We start from the raw sequence: 21855 nt of genomic DNA on the forward strand, positions 1-21855 counted from the left end.
GTGACTTGAATAATCTATTGTTGTAGTGCTTCCTGTACTTATAATGAAATAAGCATATCCTACATAAAACTATTAGGACAATGAAAGAACACTTAGTATATAGACTTGACACAGTTGGCAATTGTATTATGTTGGATGCCAGTTTAAATGTTTAACCCTCAAAATTATGTATTTGCCTGTTCAAAGTCGGGAGCTTGGTATTCAGTGGTTATAGTATGCTGTATATAAACTTTTTTTTTCGATTATTGTTTGAACTTATTTTTACATTTCCCACGTCGGTTCCTATTAAATCTTGTAAAGCATGAGTGGATTAATTCATTGTTGAGGTTTTATATACTAGTAGGTCTTTTTATTTGATACCCTTGTGTCCTAACTTGGTTTAATGATTTTCCAGTGGCAAATATATCATGCATGTTCAGGACGACGAGTACACGTTAACAACAAATACAACAGATAGGTCATGTTATAGAGACTATCCGAGATGATAGTCGGGGAAATTAGGACTGCCACTAGAAAATGAGGTTAATATTTGATAAAAACAGAAATCTACGAACAATAACTTCATACTTTATTTGGCCTTTTAATTTTTTTTTGGATTCGAGCGTCACTGATGAGTCTTTTGTAGACGAAACGCGCGACTGGCGAATATACAAAATTTAGTCCTGGTATCTATGATGAGTTTATTCAAAGAGTTGTTGCAAGGGTTCTTTCCGTTCAAAAAGTGTGGAACTCTCTTTACACGAGGCATCACTTTTAACGTCCAAATTCTGATTGCACCTGATTGCAAACATGTACATCACAGACAACCAAACGGACACTCCACTTTGGCACGCGTTTTACTGCGGGTCGGTGGAAGACCAAGTGACCATATTTCTATTCCCCAGTCACCCTTGGAAAATGAGGTCAAAGTCATGTTCTCAGTTAGATTTTCGCTGGTATTTGCATTTTCTCTGACACTTTTAAAGATATACATGTATATAAAATAACTAGTGCAAACTGTGTAATGTATTATAGTGAAGATATATTACGGTTAGGCAGAAACAATCTTATGAAGTTTGTAAGTAGTTGTTGCCCCTAGAATATTTCAATTTAAGGATTTTGTTATTAGTACTTCAACTTAGTTCGTAATAAGGTTTCAAAAAAGTGCATATATATCATAGTTTTGGAAATCAGTAAAAATCAGTTATCATACGAGACCGGAATTGTCATTTTCTGAACCGGACGTTGGCAATTATTTCAATTATTTCAAGCAAATGTGAGTGAAATGTTTATTTAGTTAGAATGAGAGACGTAAACAAGTAGAAAATTGATTTGGAAAAACCTTAATTTGAAATTGATTTTTTTATTTAGAAATGTTATATTTCGCATGTATGAACCCCAATATCATTTTATTTATTCTTTTTAACCGACTCGGTCTCACGCTTTTATCTAGATCTTGTTGTGTTATATGATTAATTGATATTTTATGCGTAATTGGTGCCGTAGGAAGTCCACCGGAATTTTATGCGAGGGAGGATTTCTTTGCACGTGAATAGTATCCTCACTTTAGCTTCCTCCACCAATAATGAGGATTATGTACTTCAAAACATATTTGATTATCCAAGATGTCGTCTCTTGTATCGATGTAGGATAATCTCACTTGTTGTATGCCTTTATACGTACATTTGGAACCTGTCTTATCACTTCTGTAATTCGCGATTCTAACATAATTGTGTTAAAAAGAAGCAAAATTGATGCAATGTTAGTATTCTCTTGTACACATTCATTGCTTTGATTTGATTTTCTATAAGACCGTTTAAAGTTTTACCAAAAACCCTATTGATTTTCTTAGAATGTTACTTGTAGACATTATGCACATATTGCTGAACTTCAATAACTTTCCGTCTTACTAAATTAAAACATTTTAAAATTAAAGTCTATTCTAAATTGCGTACGAGTAAATAGTGAAAATTCGTTAAAGCTTTTTTATCAGTAATAGTATGACCCAAAATTGATCATAAAGAAAAGTCAAGTGTAAAAAAACTATACAAGATGGTAGCATCTTACACGTGATAAAAAAGTAGCAAAATTTTACCAATCAGAGGCACTGGAATTAGTATTGTATAATGTAATAAGTTTATTTTCGGTAAATACAAAAAGAAAATCATCAAATTATCTTTTTATGTATATGTAAAAATTTTGTACATGTTATAATTTATACAATGCAAAAATACAAGTTATAACATGTACAAAAGTACCTCATACATGTTATAACATGTACAAAATATTGCTTAAAAATGGTTTTAACTTGTTCAAAATTTGAAAATAAAAATATGGTTCTATTATTACAACACATGCCATTAACCTCAATAATATTTTCATCATTGTTTTGTTATTGTCCATTCATGTTAGTGTCCAACCTTTTTGATACAGTTAATGGCAAGATAAATAGTTTTTATAATTACTTAATACCTTAAAGACTTTTAAAATACACATGTAGTTAATAAACATTAATTAGTATTCTTACCTGGTATTCAAACAGAAGACTTAGCAGCAATATTTGAAGCAAGTTCTGTATTCAACAATACTGATAGTGAAGACCCTTTTACAGAGACAGAACATAATACCGACACCTAAATTGAAAATGACAAAACAATGTCAGAGACGGGCATTATTACTGACACAAACACTGAAACTGATGGTGAATTGAATGGTCATGATTCAGCAAACAACATTACAATGAACAAACAATTGTGTTAGAAACAGAAACAGACACAATAGTAATTGAATGAAGTGATGTTAACACGGTTGGTGAGGCATCTACTGGTTCACTTCCTCGTAAGAGTGCGCTTCCTGGTGGTGATATTTCTGCTGTTAATACTAGTGAGGGTTTGTTTGAAGTCCCAACGAGTGATACGAGTATGAGAGAGATGGTGCCTAATTAGATATCATTAGGTGGATGGCAAAGTTTTGTGCATTGTCAGTGTAAGAAAGGCAGTTGTAAGTCTGGTCGGTGTAAATGTGGAAGAATGAGAGTTTGTGCAACTCAAAGGTGTGACATGTCTCTGTCTTGTAGCAAAAAGTAATAAAAAACTTGTTTCTAAAATGTATGAAAATGAAGTATTTTATGCATGCTGTAAATAATGCACCTTATTTTGCATTTGATTATTGTTCTTTACTATTTGATAATTTCAATCGTGAACGTATATTCTGCTTTATTAATTATTTTCAAATTTTGTACAGGTTAAAACCGTTTTTAAGCAATATTTTGTACATGTTAAACATGCACGAGGTACTTTTGTACATGTTATAACTTGTATTTTGGTATTGTACAAATAATAACATGTACAATATTTTTGTACAAGTTATAACCTGTACAAAATTGTAACTTGTACACGACATATATATTGTATAATCTGATCTTATGTAAATTAGTGCTTAAGTTTAAAAATCTTGTTCCATAAAAAGCAAATTTCCAGGTTATGTGCTTGTAGATCAGGGAATATCATGACCAATGATCGATAAGCATTATGATAATAGACACTTTTTTTTATAATAAGCGTTCCTTGTCTCGAATGTCGTGTCCTGTCTGAATATTAATAAAAAAAAATAATTGCTATAGAAGTGCAATGAAGTAATGGTCTAGAGGAATATGCATAAAGTGTATCGCAGTTTAAATTGTAATTTAAGTTTAAATATCTTGGATTGAATATGGATTGGAAAATTTTAAATATCTTATCAAAACCGAAATTTGAAGAAAAAACATAATGTATAAGTAATAAATAAACGGACTGCTGGTGCTGAAAAAACAGACAATACAAATTGTAGAAAGAATATAGAATATTTATTACTAATAATACAACAAGTATCTGTACAAAATATGTATGTGTGGATATTTGATAGGCCGCAGATAAAATGTTTAACCAGATCCAGGGAGACAAACAAACCGATAGCCAAAGGATTGAAAAGAGCATATCGGTGACCCTATGGTAACACAAGTGTCAAAGCATCCCTCCTACGTGCAAGAGTGGACTGGACGGAGAACCCCTTACACAGACCTCTGAAAACAACAGTCTCTCTATTTTTTTAAATGCAAACAACCTAAATTACGTGTACTGTGGAGATGACACATTCCTTCTGATACCAGAAGTGGAGGGGATTCATCTTGTTGACAAGAGTGAACCCTAGGTAATTATTTGATACCCTCCACTAAAGCGCCTGTAGGGTAGAGATATGTGCCAGAGGGGGAAAGTTCCAAGTCCGTTTATTGTCTCCCTGAACTGCCAAATAAATGGGGGTTTTATAAATGCCCATTCACCGCCAAACATTCTCTGCGCTCATTTATCTGGTGGGGAAACCTTAGCAACACCGAGTACGACATTTTCAATAGCAGTTTGAATGTTTTTTTAGGAAAATGCCAATACCGACTTGTGACAGGTGGCAGCCGTCATGTCTAAATAAATTGTGTTTAGAGGCTTTGATAGCTGGATACCTGGAAATATATCGGCCTTCGGTCTTTATAAACGATCTTACGGCACAATTGACTCTTTTTCTACCTATTTCTAGTAACTTTGGCCTTAATGTTCCATGCCAAATAATCCTTGGTAAAAGGTCTGATCATATTGTTCTGATGTCAGGTGCAAAAACCTTTATTCTTAAAATTGAACATTTGATGTTCTCTATTAGCTCTTTTGATTTCATCAATACTAAATCATTTGCACCTAGATGTATAAATATATAATAAGGGGCTGGCTTATTAATGCGATTTCAAAGGGTTAGGGTTTGGAATGTTACAAAAATTAACTGACTTTCTTAGCATAGCTGACGGTTGATAACGGGTTAGCGGTGACCTGTCAAAATGCATAAATAAATGATTACAACCTGAAACCACAGGAAATGTGGCTGAATATTTCTTCAAGGTTAACACAGGTCAAATGCTCGCGTTATCTCTGTATTAATTTATCACAATGAACAGATCTCGCTCTTGAATAGCTTATCCATGTATTTCCGGCTAACGAATTGGGAAAAAAAGTCTAGCTGATTCCTCTGTTATAGAATCCATACTTGGTTCGGAATTGGAGTTTCGTGCTAGGTGCCGGAAACGAGACCACAGATGATCGTCGATTAGTTACACTAGCTATAGCTTTTCTTTCTCCTTAGGGTCGACCATTCTTCGTCGTTTGACCCCCTGTCCTCTAGCTGGAGTCCCTTTCTTTGTATTCCCTCTTGGCATTGTAGATTGTAAAACTGGTCAGCAAATGAAAAACTAGGATGGCACTAAATTTAGAAACTGGCAGCAAACAAACAGCTAGGATGGTTCGTTATTTAGACAATAAACGTCACACTTTTTATACGGCTAACGTTTCTTTGGTATAAACTCTAAAGTCAACAAAATGTTTGTTTGCGATGATACTCCGGCAATAATAACTACACAGATGAAAATTGCACAAAAAAAACAAGAATATAGACTAAGTCAAAATTATTTTTTGTATAAGAAAATGTTTGTATGAAGCTAAATAGATGCTATGTGAGAAAGAACAAAATTTGCGTGATAGTAATCATTCTTAACCGAAAGAGGCGTTCCTAAATGTAAGACAGTGTAAGTAGACACTTTTGATTTATAATACAAACACATTATAATCCAAAAACAACATACGCCAGTAGCCTCATTAAATTAAATTATCTGATAAACAATAATTGCTATTATTAGATAATGCACTCAAAGTGTAAAATTTGGGGAATTTGTATTCGAAACTTTAAAGTTCCTTTACGATATAATTTGATTTAATTCGAAGTGCACTCCATTCAAAATAATATTTTTTAATGCATCAACTTAAGAGTCAATATCGAATCGGTACCATATCTAAACGTAATGTAATTCAATTCCTAGAAGTTATGTAGTATATTGTTATTTCATAAAATGTATATTCAAGTTCAATGTTCAATGTTCTATATTATTCCATGTGTTTTCTTCTTCTGGTCTGAAATGTGATAGAACGGAAGTAATTATAAATTATCTACCTAAAATTGTAATTTAAGAACCAAAGTATTACCTAAATTGTTCAGTTATTTGCACATTTTTCCCAGCTAAAAGGCTGATAAATCAAAAGACCTACTTAGAGCTGTTTTCTAATGGATGCTTCAACTGAGATACCAATGGCTTGCGGTGAGAGTTTTAGAGTGATGCATGTTTTTGCTGTTATATAGAACAAATTATCAAAGCAATAGGGGTAGGTTCTGAAAGAGGGAACACCTGGTTAAAGATCGGTAACTTTAGACTGGAACTAAGAAATAAGGTTTTTTTGATTGGGCATAAATCTTGCATTGTCTAAAAAGAACTGTTTAAAGAGTTGATGAAAAGATTCTTGAACGAGCAGAAAGCTTGACACCTATCCTACACGTAACATCGAAATAGACATTTCCATTCTGACCAAACATTGTTATGAAGTTATGCATACAGAAAAGTTAAACGGGCATTCAAACTTATTTTTTCTGCTGGGCTAGAAAAGTAAAAGAAATTACCTTATCTATATAGATAAGTAAGGACTTGAGGTTTTCTGTTAATGGAAAGGTTAATTGAATTACAGGCCTGATATATGTTTAGGATCTGGTCTTTTCTTAATTCGTCCTTGCTAATGACTTTATTGTAATACTCTGACAGATCAATAACTCCATCATTAGGATAAAACCGTATAGATTGGATTCTTTAATCTGAAGGACAATCAGAATTTTATTTACAGATATTACAAAAGGAAACACTGTAATTAATGATTCGTTTAAAAAGACATAAACTCTCGATGAATGACTTTTGTACAAAACAAATAATTTACTGATATAGTATCAAAGCAGGTGCTCACACATCAATTTAAATTCTGTGAAAAAACACCGCCTCAAAACTGAACTGTACAAACTCATAGTTTGTGAACTGATCCATATATAGTTGGACTATCTTGTTCCAGGAAATGTTCAGACCTGAAATTAATTTGTTTGACTTTTTCATGATTTTTAGAATTGTTCAAAGGATAGTTGAAATTCCTGTCTTAAAAGAGAGACGAAAGATACCAAAGGAACAGTCAAACTCATAAATCTAAAACAAACTGACAACGCCATGGCTAAAAATGAAAAAGACAAACAAACAACAGCACACACGACACAACATAGAAAACTAAAGAATAAACAACACGAACCCCACAAAAAAAAACTAGGGGTGATCTCAGGTGCTCCGGAAGGGAAGGCTGATCCTGCTCCACATGCGGCACCCGTCGTGTTGCTTATGTGATAACAAATCCGGTAAATAGTCTAATTCGGTAGGTCACATTTATGAAAGGGAAGGGGATTGTAGTTACGACGTAAGGAACATATCCGATATCATTTGTGAAACGGTTATTCCATAACGGTCAACCAACTCGTGATGGCGTCCGTAAAGAGCAGCAACCCTCTACCAAGAAAATCATGATAGAAAATGCAAGCACGGGAATATCGTATCAATTGGGAGATATATACCCAGTATGCAGGTGCTGCTGGAATGTTGCTACTTAGAAATGGAAAGTTCACAATTGGAAAGCTGACATCATCTCTTTTGTCGTAAAGTTTTGTTTTCAACCGTTTTAAGGCAACAGTCGTATAGCGGTTTTTCACTAATTAATTAATGTATACACAGCTTTTTTTCGTGTTTTGACAAATAACCTGCACATTGTTGTTTGATTTGTTTACTCCCTTTCCATAGAAATGGTATCCGATATATGTTTCCTATTAAAAGGTTTCAACTGTAATTTAAGGAGTGTATTTGTAAAATTACAATCTACGTCATCAGCCGTATTGGATATATTTCAATAAAGGAAACAGTCGTATAGCGGTGTTCAAAGCAGTAATAACTACTGAAATATTTCACATTTACAGTTATGTAAGGGACAAGTAAAAGGAACAGTTATCGTTAATATCATTCAAGATATGGAAGTTCAGATTCGTTTTTTCTATAAAAGTTGTCTCTTAAAATTATTAGCTATTAACTATGCAAGTAAGAATTGTTGAAAATTGTTAGGATAAAGATCTTATCGCTAGTTATTGTTGACAACAGGAAATGGCGTTTCGATGGAAGCTAGCAATTGGCAAGCATATAATAACAACCATAATAAAACTTTATTCCGTTTAAGTGAAAAATCATTCTTTGAAAATTTGTACATAACCTCAGCATTTATATTCGAATACTATCTCGAGCGATTTGGTTTTAGTATGTTTTTAATTGAAAGTTGTATATGTCGTCTTTGAATGAATTTGACTGTCCCTTTGGTATCTTTCGTCCCTCTTTTGAAAACCTTCATGGAACTATCAAGATAAAGCAACAAAAGCTATATTACTTTTGATTATTTAAAACAATATTTTTGTTAGGTTTTTGATCATTAAATACCAAATAACCTTCTTGAAATGTTCACAAGACAACAGGGTTTCAGATAGCAGTATGTATATCGTTAAATTATATCTTTCATGGTACACAACTTCAATAAAAGCAAATCTGAAAGAAGTAGACCCGTTTGAGCTCTTGTCAATGTTTATATATGAGCCTTATCAATTTATTCATTAACAAAATGTCTTTTTTAGGGTTTTAACACGGATAACGTTTTGACTCTTATTCAATTTCGCCAAAAATGATGCTTAAAGATGGCAATGTTCGATATGAATTTTGACATGTTTTTGACCTTGAAACACAATAATGTAAAAAGAATAAGGAAATGCTGTACAATGAGATAGCTATTCACCAAAGTCCACATGCAGTTGATGTAAGCGATTATAGGCAATTACAAGCAACACAACCGCACGGCCTCCAACAATGAGAAAACCCATTACGTGTGGTCGTCTTTAAATGCCCCGACATGAATAATTTTAAAACAAGGGACAGGCATATAAAGAATATAATTGGGTTAAACATGTTTGGAGCTCTCAACCCTTCCCTATTATGTGACAAAGGTGTTACAGTACAACATTAGACCTAACTATAAAAAAATCAGCAGAACTCATCAGATGGATACAAATAGAAATACATTCAGCAAAAACACAAAGTGGACGTCGACGGGTACTTGGTCGAGTGTTAAGTACAGATTTGAGAATACTAGTACTCGAAGTTAATGATGGCTAGTTCAAAGACAATAACAACTAATAAAGAAAAATATGTATCTAGGACTGAAATTACAATCAGTCCGCATCCATGTCTATAATTAGGAGGTGAGATTGTAAACCAAAATTCGTAATTAAAAAACAAATTCAGCAATTTTGAGGGAATACAAATGTTTTTGGATTATTTTTTTTTTTCAGTTTTAGAATTCCTGTATGATTCTTAGCATTTTTCTTCTTTTCTTTACTGATGAACAATGTTTTAAAAATAGTTTTACATTCCTGGTTTATATTTCTTTACATCACGTTTATCCTTACGGGTGAAATATGACATGCTTTTAAACATAAGACTTCCGAAGTTTTGTAGTTTCAAAATAGTATGAGTTTGAAGTTTACATACAGAAAAGGCAGTCTTATGATTATGATTTGATTTACAGAGATCTATCTATCTCAATCTGATGAAAATAAATCCAGAATAGCGTTTCGGACGCAAGAAATTAATTTAGCGCGTTGTTTAAATCGTTTTAAAAAAAAATCGACAACTGGATGTTAATGGACATATAAAAGTTTGCACCACTTTAATACCATATTACACTGCATATGTACGATTTTTATCTAATAGTATATAACATTTCCTATTTCCCTGTAAGGTCAAACGATCAATTATAGAAAAAAACTTCCATGACACTTGATAAGTTATATCAAATAGTTCTTACAAATACCTAGTTAAACAAAATCTCTTCGATCTCTCAGCTGATCAGTCTAAAACACGGGCTGTTTTTTTGTTCTAAGTCGAGTTGTCTCTGATAAATTCCCCGTTTCGATTCTTAAATTTAAAACTCGTATTTGGATTATTATAGTACCTGCTTATCATCGATCGATCTAGGAATCTAAAGAACTATTTATTCCGTGATTCTGTTTGATTACTAACTTATCATAATTCTGAAACCAGTAACAGAACAGCTTTTTATATGCCATTGTTTTTAAAACAAACGTGTTATCAATGAATGATCTCCATACATCAACTATATTCATTCTTAAACAACACAATTGCTTTGTCTAAATATTTATACAATCTTGCAATGCGCCATTTTGCATTGTTCCATGACCTCTGAGCTTTTTTGCTTAGCACTTAGAACTACAACTAGACTATTTATTACGAGTATATTATAAAATGATTTATTAAAACAAAATCCTTACTTTAAAAGAAATATTGTGTAATGATTAAATCATCCAATTCGATTCACTTGTTCGCGTGTTGTCGACTGTCTTTTAAATACGAAGTAGCTTATGTTATCTAAAGGAGAATGAATTGCCGCGCTGTCTTTCAAATCCTTATTACATCAATTCAGAGAAATGGAGGTCAGAAAAGTCTCATTTCTGTTTTTATACAGCTAATATATCTATTATATGTAACAATTTAAAGTGCACTTTAACGATGGGATTTTCATCTGACTGACACTTCGCAGGAAAAGTTAAAGACATTTAATCACTTCCGGCAACCACATTCCATGACAATAAATTAAATGCACGATAAATTGATGAAAAGAGGGTAATTTATCGCTGTGATTACATCAGTCCCTATAAGCCATCTAATTGCTTCATTTCGATTCCGTGTCATCGTATGAATACAATGACAAAGATATTAAGTCGAACGCATAGGGATTTCTTTGTATCATGACAATTCTTTCTGAAAATGCAATCAAAGCGTCTGATTATAGTAATCAGCTGTTCACAGAGAAAAACCAAATACCAATAATTTGTAATTACTACAGTTAACACGTGTGTTGTCTCTCGGGAGTGGTTTAGAAAAAAATCTGTTAGCGATTGCGGTTATTACCAGACTTTCCGATCTTCATATCAAGATAGGTGCGACCTTTAATTGATGAAAGGTCAAAATACTGAAAAAGGCACTAATGCATCGTTAACGTTCTATCATAGAAATTTACAGCCTACTCTTTGATACAAACAATGGGCACAAGATAGTTTTTAATATAATATCAACACATCGAGGCAATTATTATCAAATTGTGCTGTTCTATTTATTTTCTTTCATTTCTCTTTGTTTTCATTAATAAGATAAATGTGCTGTAAATAGTAAAAGAAAACTCATCTTGGGATAGATTTCGGTATCGAAACAATTTAACTTGAAATAATCATGATATGAATGAATAGTTGGTTCAATTGATTGTACAATATGTTGTAGAGTGAGAATAATAGATCCTTAGCGTGGTTGGTCTTAAAATCTTTATTCTATTGGAATTCTACTAAATATTGTTCATAGAATGATACTTGTTTTCTACTTTTGGGGAATCCTTACTTGGAAGAAGAAAATACTTGCTATGGGAAACATATCTATTTACATAACATGAGAAACAAACAAATGACAAAAGAGAACAGTAGTACATGTATCAGAGAATACAATTATAATATAATGACAATAAATGGTATATAAATGGTCAAGCTGCTTTCAAATTCCAAGTAATTTTTTATGAATACTTAAGTGCTCTTCAGATATAAAAGATACCTTTGTTTGAAATGATTATGAAACTAAATATTGGGGTAACCGTTTATGTCGTATTGCTATATAACATAACTGGTAACATTTAAGTTATTATTACAAAATAAACATGATACGAATGCGTTTATTCACACACAAAAAATTGTTCATGGATGTTTATTTCCACATTCTTGATTAATTATAATGATAATTGAAACTGAAATGACTGTCATATTAGTGCGTATTGTTTTCTTAATGTTCATAAATGGGTATTTGTAAATCGCAATGTTTGATAGGAGCAACAACAACAATTCTTGGTAATACATAAAAGTATAACATTTTGCTGTCATTATTAATCTCCGGATGTCATAAACCCCTATGACTTGGTACATGTCTTTTCTAGTTTATTGTGTTTAATTGGTTTTATTTTATTATTGTTGCTGCCTACGTACACAATGTTTATTCCAAATGAATACTATCTATATCGCCACGAAATGTTACAACAAATTTAACTGCTAGTATAAGATTCTTTAAATAATAATTGGAACTGAAAAGCCAACAAGGATACTATTTTAACCCCACCACACTTTGTATGTACTTCTCCCAAGTAATTTAATGAGTATCAGTTGTTGCTGCATATCGTATTTGTTTTTCATTTATTGTTTTGTACATACATCTGGCCGTTAGTTTTCTCGTTTGAATTGTTTACATTTTGTTACTTTTTTGGTTTTTGGATTTTGTATAGCTTGTTACGCGATGCGGGTATTGGTCATTGTTCTTGGCCGTACAGGAATAGATATTTGCTAACCTTTTACGTCATTTGGTCTCGTGTGGAGATTTGTCTCACTGACTCTGATTTTTCTGTTTTTCTCATATACACATTTATAAGACTTATCAATGACACTCGATTGAGAACAGGTGGAAGGTCAATTAAACTAAAGAAATGAAGGTTTAGAGCTTAAAACAAAACAAAAAATGTTGTTCAAAACACGGCTTCGGCAATCTATATATGGGGCTAAGATAGCCACTGTTGAGGTTCATGACTTGAGACAGACTGTGACGAGGTATAAATAGTTCTTTAAAGTACCCAGTCCTACGCATGTTTTACCTCTTTGTATGGTTTTATATTGTAACAATAATAATAACCTTATTTGTAAATATATGCCATAATTCATACAAATAGACAAACATTTCAGACTTAAGTCTTTTCTATTTTCAGGTTGTTCGAATGTTAATAGTTATAGTTAGTGTATTTGCTACTATGTGGCTTCCGTATCGTGTAATGGTGGTATACAACTCCTTTGTCAAGACAAAATATTTAGACATATGGTTCCTGTTATTCTGCAGAGTTATGGTTTATATCAATAGTTCCATAAATCCTATCCTGTATAATGCCATGTCGGCTAAATTTAGAAGGGAATTCCAAAAGATTCTGAGCTGTGGTACGTTAAGGTATTTTTCTTGTTTTTACTTTAAATTCGAAAGTACAAAACATCGTCATTCATTTATCGAGCCTCAGATACATTGACCAGCCTTCTACAAGACGTCCGTTATTGGTGGCCGTACTTGCACTTATAAACACATTTATTTAACTTGTGTTGCAAATTTTACTGTAGAATCAACTTTTTTTTTATTTATTTCAAATAAGCAACTATTGGTTTAATGGAGATCTTTTTGATTTGAAAAAAATTTATAATCATGTTAATGGTAATATTTATCCCCAGCTTTCTCAAAAATATTACGTTCAACGCACTCCACATTTTTTATCATGACGTGAATGGTCAATAATACTCTATTCCCGATAGGCCAGATGACAAATGTAATTAGGTTAATGTATAGATCGAGTTTTATTGCATATTCATACACTGTAAGTATAGACAATTATTATAGAACAAATATTTGTGGTATGACATTATGACAAGCAATAGAGTTAAAATGAGGAACTATTTCATATTTTGATACGTGAAGAAACCATTTTCCAAAAATATTTAGATAAGCATTGCCGTAGATACATAAGTTGATATATGCTATTATTAAGAAATGAAATGCACTATAAGTAGTGAGGTATATTACTCTATGAAATAATACTCTATTCAGTTTGAATAGTGTCTTTGAATCGTTCTGAACAAAATCATAGAATGTGACTAAATTGGTATACCTTAAGGTGGTACGTACCTCACACTACAGGGAGATAACTCTGTCAAATCAGTTAAACGTTTAAATCACGTTGTATTGTTCAGGAAATAAGAAGCTTCTCAATGATCAATATAAGTGTTTGTCAAACTACAATCTATCCAACATTTTTTTTTTTCAAGAAAGTAATTGGTTCAAGTTTTCTGAATTTTTTTATATTTTTGAAGGGTCAAAGTTAATATTTTGTCAACATTTTATGAAAATTAAAGGAGCCAAAATAATTTTAGTCAAGGTGTTGGGTACCACCTTAAGGTTATGACAGTCATTATGTCATATATTTCCGGGTTTTTTTTAAAGAATAATTAAGACTAAAATATTTCCACAAATTGTTATTTTGATAAATTTTATCAAATATCATTATCATTATTTTCCATATTTTTAAATGTTCTTTATGAAACCACATTGTGTAGTTTGTAGATATAAAAAGACAACTCTCCATCCAAGTCACAAGTTATAAAAGTAAACCATTATAAGCCAAAGTACATTCTTCAACACGGATCCTTGGCTCACAACGCAGAGCAAGCTATAAAGGGCCCCAAAAATTACAAGTGTAAAACCATTCAAACGGCAAAACCAATGGTCTAATCTATATAAAAACGAATTACAAGAAACACTTATGAATCAAATCAACAAGCTACAAATACTGAACATCAGATTCCTGACTTAGGAAAGGTGCAATCAACTGCAGCGGGTTTAAACTTTTTAATGGTACCAAACTTTCACCCTTATCTGACAAGATAGTGTACCATCACATATAAACGACATGGTTAAGATGTGTAGACAAAATAGTTAAAAAAAAATCCCAAATAGTTGTGTTTTTTTTTTTGGTATTTTTTTGCATCCATACATTGACCCAATACGCAGAACAGTTTCTGGATAAAGTGGCTTTACATTTTATATTGCTTCAAGCAGTTGGTTGTAAAGTCTTCAATTTTTTTAAAACAACACAGTTAAGGTTTATGCGTCCGACGCTTTTCTCGATTTAACGTCATCAAGAAGGCTCATAGTCGAATATTTGGAATGTTTTCTAATTGAATAATAAATAAAACATTGATTGACGATCTGACAGTTTCGAAATTCTGTTCAATACGATCTGAAATATAAAAAGCATTTCTTAAAAACATGTATTTATTAACAATAACTCAATTGACGTATTGTACAGAATATAACACGGCTACTTTAAAGTAACTAACTACAAAAGTGAGAAAGTGAGAGAGAGCTCAAACAAAATACACTACATGTTGAACTGCACAGAGTTTAACCTTTCAGGAAATTTATTCATAAACCAATCTAGAAAGACAGATATATATGTTTTATTCGATCGAAATAGGCTTATATATGTATAGCTTTATTATTAAACTAAGTAAACCCGTGTTCCAATACCTCTCCTCGGTTTGATCACCAGTTTTATGTAAGATTCAATATTCACAGTCATGCACAGAACATTGATTTTTCTGAAAATATATAAACTATACGTCTAATTGACTACAGGCAAAGTGTTGAACAGTACCTAATTAACAGTAATTGGATGAATTAAATTTGAAGGACTGACTTAAAGAAAATATAATTAACTTTTTTATAGACTTACCTTCTATGATTGATTCAAATAAATATAGCGATAAAAGTTATTTAAAAGTAATTTATGGGTGTGTAAAATCGGTCAACTCACTCACAAAATTAGATTAAGTCGAAAATTAGCCCTTTTGTACTTGTATTAAATGAAATAAAACTATGTCCAGATGAAAATTGTTATAACATCTCACAAAACTGATTCGCCTGTATAGGAATTTATAGTCGTATCGATAAAAAATGTGGTTATTTGTTTTTTTTTTTTTTTTTCCTTTTTGTTGTCATGACACTCATCAATAAAAAAAATTCTAACATTCAAAATTTGAATTATGAGAAAGGTGTGGCGTGTACGTCAACGAAACACTAACCCACTAACACCAAACAATCTAAAGTTAGAAAATTTAAATATTGTGATTTCTGCAATTCATTAACAATCTAAAGTTAGATAATTTAAATATTGTGAGTTCTACAATTCATTAACAATCTAAAGTTAGATAACTTAAGTATTGTGAGTTCTACAATTCATTAACAATCTAAAGTTAGATAATCTATTACAAGCTAAAGATATCAAGATACCATTACGACGAATATTATGGGGCATAATGTTGACCTTAATGCACTAACAACAATGATATACTTGTTGTCCACCTAGTACTGTAGTAGTAAACTGAAATTAAGTTTGATAAACCATATAAACGAGAATATCGAGTTTAGAAATACCACTTATAGATCTTTGATTCGACCTGCAGAACAATTAGAAGCCATATCTGTTTATTTCTATTAAGGAAAACAAAGTAAATTTGCACATTATAAAAATAATAAAGAAGTTGTGATTGCCGATCAGTCAACTAGTTTGTTTATATCAATATGCGCTATTTTCAATATGAGAACTTAGAAGTTGTCTGTGTAAAACCAATTAATGTCTTCTGTGGATCTTCTAAGATACAATTAATATTAAAGCCTCATAAACATTTGTTAATTATTACGCTTACTGATTTGAATATGCTTTAATGTTTTGTAGATGCTGGACGATACAACAAGCCACAAGCCACGTTTAGTATGGAGTGTATGACAAACAATGTTGAACGGAATGTTCTTGTCATTAAAAATCATCGCAGTAGAAATCCATCCCCGTACTCTTCCTCGGAAAGAATCACATCTGTAATTCAACTGAAATAAACATATTTAAGCTTGTTATCATTTTCATTCATCATGCATGGATAAAACAAGAGATATGATTACAAAGATGAGTTTATTTTTATTCAGCAACCGAATTGTGACGGTACTATTCTTTTGTTTCGATTGTTCATTATTGAAAGTTTATGGCTTCTGAAATACTGTTTTTCAACATCGCCAGCTTTAAAGTTGTTCATTTCATTACAAATTTTGATAAGAAAATCTGTTTTTACTTTGTAGAAAAATGTGTTCTAACCAATGTTTTCAGGATTCATGTCCTTTTATTTGCTTCGATTCTTATTTCCACATTGAAATCTAAATAATTCAGCACATGTTGAAAAGACCTTTTTCAAGTTCGGGAGCTATTTAAGTGACGTTTATAAAATTTTCTTACGTGTTTGTCCAGACAGGAATAGTCTTTGTTCTAACTTTTATTTAATTTTTTAGTTTCTTGAAAATTTCTGTCGCATTCCTGACGTACGACCGATGCCATATCATATATATATTGCAGATGTTATCAAATACTCCGTTTCTACGAATGTTGGTGTTTGTTTTTGTTGCAGTTTAGTGTTTCTGTTGTTCCGTCGTATTCCTCTTAAAGTTGATGTGTTGTCCTCGGTTTTAGTTTGTAACCCGGATTTGATTTTAATTAATCGACTTATGACTATAAAAAAGCGGTATCATACTGTTGTCTTTATATAAATACACTGTAATGAGGAACAGGATGTTCACAAAACTGTGTATGGTAAATAATGATTTAGAAATTTTATTTTTATTTGTTGTTGTTGGCATAAATTTATCTTTTATTTTTCTTACTTGGTGTTCGGTGATAAGCTTTTAGCATGAAAAATAAATAATTGAAAATACCATGAAATAAATCAAAATAACCCAGCAGTAGGTTACCTACGATAAAATCCCATAAATCGATTAAGAAGACAAAAGATTGCAAACTTAAATTGATGGAATCGTTTAAACTTCAAAAGAGGCGAAACCGCTGCGTCGACAGTTTAATCATCCTTGTTATGCATGTATCACCTGCCATTAAAATCTTTACTTGATCCATCAAAACGTCATACTCTGGAATAAGACACAAATTGGTGAAATAACTGATCAGACGAATATGCTGGTAACTTAGCAAAAAGGGTAGACGTAACATAAACAGATACATGACATAGATAAAAAAAAAAAGGACACAAAGTCAAAAAAACTATTTTAAAAACACTATACATAACATAAGTGATTGGCATAAAACTGGGCTCAATACCGACGCCGGACAGCAGTTCCCAATTGGCTACAGGCAAACAGTCCATACGAGTATAATCTGTATTTTTGTTGAAAGTTATCTTTCTTCTAATATTGTTTACTCTTTTTATTGTTAATGATAACAGTATATATAATATTTGTTGTTGATCATTTCAATTCATAACAAAACAACTGTAAGCATGATTTCCCTCAGGTTAAGTTTTTATTATTAAGGTGCGTGATCGATACGGAAAAAAATTATATCGTTATTCTAAATATATTAACGAAATGATATATTAATTCCGAGTATATTGTCAGATATATTATATTCTTATCAAATAATCATCTAAGATAATAGAAATCACGCACAAAGAGTCATAAAAGTCATCAGCTCCCTGTTGTAACGAATACCGTTATAACGCTATATTTGTCTATTTCCAACATATTGCCTTATAATACGAATTCACCTCAGGATGTTTGTTGGTACCAAGGAAAGGTACCTTTAGCCCACCACTTTAAATTACCTTTTACTGTCCCATATTATTCTTTAATCCTATCACTGCACTAAAAGAGATACATCATCAAATTTAGAATAAAAATCGATATATGATAAACATCTTGAATGACGGAATGATATATAGCAAAAACCTCAAGTACACAAAATGAGATATAAAACAATATAATACAATGTATCATTGATTGCTCGCAGCTACTGAAAAGATAGCCAAACTATACCAAAAAACATATTCAAAAATATAAGTCAATGCGATTACAAAAATAAGAAACTTCAAAGAGACAGCAACATTTCACTAAACCGAGTAAACTGAATACTCAGCAGCACATATCCAAACAAAAAAACATTTGTGGTTTCATGTGCTTCTTTAGAGTCAACAGATCCTGCTTCATATGTGACACACATTGAAAAAAAAACTGCTCAGTTGTCTTATCCTTATACTTTTCAAGTTGTGGTACATGTAACAGCATACACTTTTAGTCACAAATGTTTATAAATTTGTCATGATTGTGACGTCTTCGTTTAAACTTGAAAACACACAATAACCGTGTCTGAGAGAGAGAGAGAGAGAGAGAGAGTATTCTCTCGGTATTCTTTTTTATAGCATGTTCAAGATACGTTTAAAGATGATATGGATATTTAGTATCATTACATTAGATATCGATCGCCGTTTGTCCAAATAAAATTGATTCCATTCATAGATTTGAGAGATATATGTTGGGTCATAACAAATATCACACTGCATACCATTAGTATGTATAGATAAGGATTGTCAGATATAACTTATCTAAATAGTATAATTGATAATTCAACTATAGGCATTGGATACTTCCGATAGTCTACGTGTAACTATGTAAGAATAGTTTTCTCTAACGGCTAAAAAATAATTTTTCATTTTTAATAAACGAAACACCCCTTCATGTGCCTAAGCTGGATTTGGCAAAACGTTTAGGAATTTTGGTCCTCAATGCTCTTCAACTTTGTACTTTATTTGGCCTTTTTTAACTTTTTTGCATTCGAGCGTCAATGATGAGTCTTTTGTAGAGGAAACGCTCGTCTGGCGTATATGCAAAATTAGGTCCTGGTATCTATGATGAGTTTATTTTTTCGCATTCCAAATTTTTTTCTTACACCTTTTAGCACATTACGATACATCTAGTCAGCGTATAATGGTTGTGACCCTGAAACTCGGCCAATTATCTTCTTACAGCAACTACAACAACACATTTATCAAAATTATTTATGAAATGAGTAAAAAAAAAGGTTAAAATGCAAAGGAATTAGAAAAATTGGACTGAAACCTATTCATATGAATAATAAAAAATGCCACAACTCTCTATTCAAGTAACATTGTATAAAAAGTTGAGAGTTAGAGGTCAAAGTACGGCGTCAAAGTCCGTGGCTTACACCGTACAGCAAGCGATAAGGGGCCTAAAATGACTTGTGGACAGCAATTCAAACAGGAAAACCAACTGTCTAAATTATATAAAAACGAAAAAAGAGAAACACACATGAACCATATTAACAAACGACAACGACCGAAAAACATGTTCTTGAGGTAGTAGTAAAACACATAAAGGAATAGTGAATTCATCTCAGCAAATGTTTCAATCAATTATTGAAATAAGCAAGCGTTAGAGACAACTTTAAATATACGGTATTTTTTTTTTTTTTTTTTTTTTTTTTGAATAGTCATAATCAAGGGGTAAATGATCTTCACAGAGATCTTGTTCAACAAAATGTATACTGATAAATTTTTATGCAACTTTGGTTCTAAAATTATTTAAATTGAGTAAAATTCAATCCATTCGACAATGTTGTAAACCTATCTTTTCACCACATCCAATTTCAAATATGACAATATCGCTTCGTACAATTAAAATGACTATCCTCCAATTGTTCTACAATGTTCTGAGTATTTTCCGCTGAGACTTTGTTTATAACTATGCAATTATGGTTACCAGACTCTCTTGGGTTATATGTAGAAAACAGAACTGACGCAAAATCAAACAGCCAAAAACATCTTAAAGTAATAATACAATGTAGATTGAGGCATCAATCTATGTATATATTTATATTTGGAATAGATTCGTGTAAGCTTGTACCCTGAGGACATGTTTCTTTTTATAAATAGCTTTTACTTTGTACTATAAAAGAATTGTACAATTGATGTATTTACATTTCACATATATCAAAAATGTAGAGCGGGAGGAAATAATAATCAAATAAGGCAATAAAACAAAACACACATCTGATGACGGTAATTGATTGGTTCATAATAGCTTTCTTTTCAATTTATTACAAATACATCAGCTTTCTCCTGAGGGTGGATGTACTCATAAAACTAGCTCTTCAGACCCATATATATATATATATAAAACTGAAAAGCTGCATATTATTTCCATATATTAAAATACTGAAATTAGCTATATGCATATGGTATTATTTTTAAATACTATTATAACCATTTTCACTTCAACTTTGACATAAGAATTACTTATTTATACCCCAATTTCAACTTCTTCAAGAAAGGCAAAAAAAAAAGCAGATTATTTTCAAAGTAATTTATATAATGTACTAAATCATAAAAGTCTTTTGTTTGTTAAGAAAAGCTTAAGTAGCCGACAGATATTAATCATTTATTGTCGAGCCTGTGATTTATTTACAAAAACCGAGACATAGTGATCTTATATTCCGGCGTCGTCGTCGTCTTTAACAAAAATTCACTCTCTGATTAGTTTTTAAATTTAATTATTTTCTTACAAGTTTCTGGATTTCTACCAAACGTGAACAGAACCTTGTTTATAATCATAAGAAAGTACCCAGAAATACATCTAAAAGTATCCTGTTTTTCCGTATGTTACTAATAAATGTATCCAGTTTTTTGGCCAGTTAACATTACATTCACTCTGTGGTTTAAGTTTTATTTTTTTTTTATAACTCTCTTAAATTATCCTGGAATTGTACAAATCTAAGCTTGAAGATTTTTATGATTAAAAGCTAGTATCTATACAGAAGGAAATTTTGTAAACATTTATTTCCTGTTTTTCCGTATATTACTTATAAATGGACTATTTTCTTCCAGTTAACTTGAAAACGGACTGCAGTTAATAGCTTTTTTAAATCCTAATTCAGATTCATAAACCATCCTTGATTTTTACAAAACTTGGACACAAGCTTCTAACAATAAAAAGATAGTAATTAGGTAACTTCTTATTAATTATTCCCCCTTTTTGTTGAGCATGAGACTAACAGAAAAATCACTGAGTTCCGTGAAACTCTTACCAATTTTATACTTAATCAGAAAATCTAATAATATATCTATATAACTATCGACGTGGAAACATCAGACATATTTAACAACATGATTTCACGATGAAGTGAAAACAGGAAGTTAAACCTATAAAATCGTTCTATCAAGTTTTTTATTTATATAAGTCATGTCAAGTGCGTGTTTGGTAATCCCCGATTTCTCTATTGAATATAAAAGATCATTAGTCTAATACGATATAACATTGTAATAACAAATGGCGCGCTTAACACGTCTATTCACAGATAGATTCGATATAGATTC

The 21855-nt window shown here is 31.6% G+C and overlaps 1 protein-coding gene across 1 annotated transcript in view; it reads left to right on the plus strand.

The window, feature by feature from the left end:
* The window catches only part of LOC143078346 (thyrotropin-releasing hormone receptor-like), a 109986-nt gene extending 93442 nt beyond the window's left edge, over nt 1–16544 (plus strand). The window contains exons 2-3 of the mRNA XM_076253234.1: nt 12807–13029; nt 16371–16544. Of these exons, the coding sequence (XP_076109349.1) occupies nt 12807–13029; nt 16371–16528 (381 nt within the window). The 3' untranslated portion in view covers nt 16529–16544. The remainder of the gene's footprint in view (nt 1–12806; nt 13030–16370) is intronic.
* The last annotated feature ends 5311 nt before the right edge of the window (nt 16545–21855 follow it).

The sequence above is a fragment of the Mytilus galloprovincialis genome, chromosome 6, assembly GCF_965363235.1.
Source record: "Mytilus galloprovincialis chromosome 6, xbMytGall1.hap1.1, whole genome shotgun sequence".
In the NCBI taxonomy this organism is placed as follows: domain Eukaryota; kingdom Metazoa; phylum Mollusca; class Bivalvia; order Mytilida; family Mytilidae; genus Mytilus; species Mytilus galloprovincialis.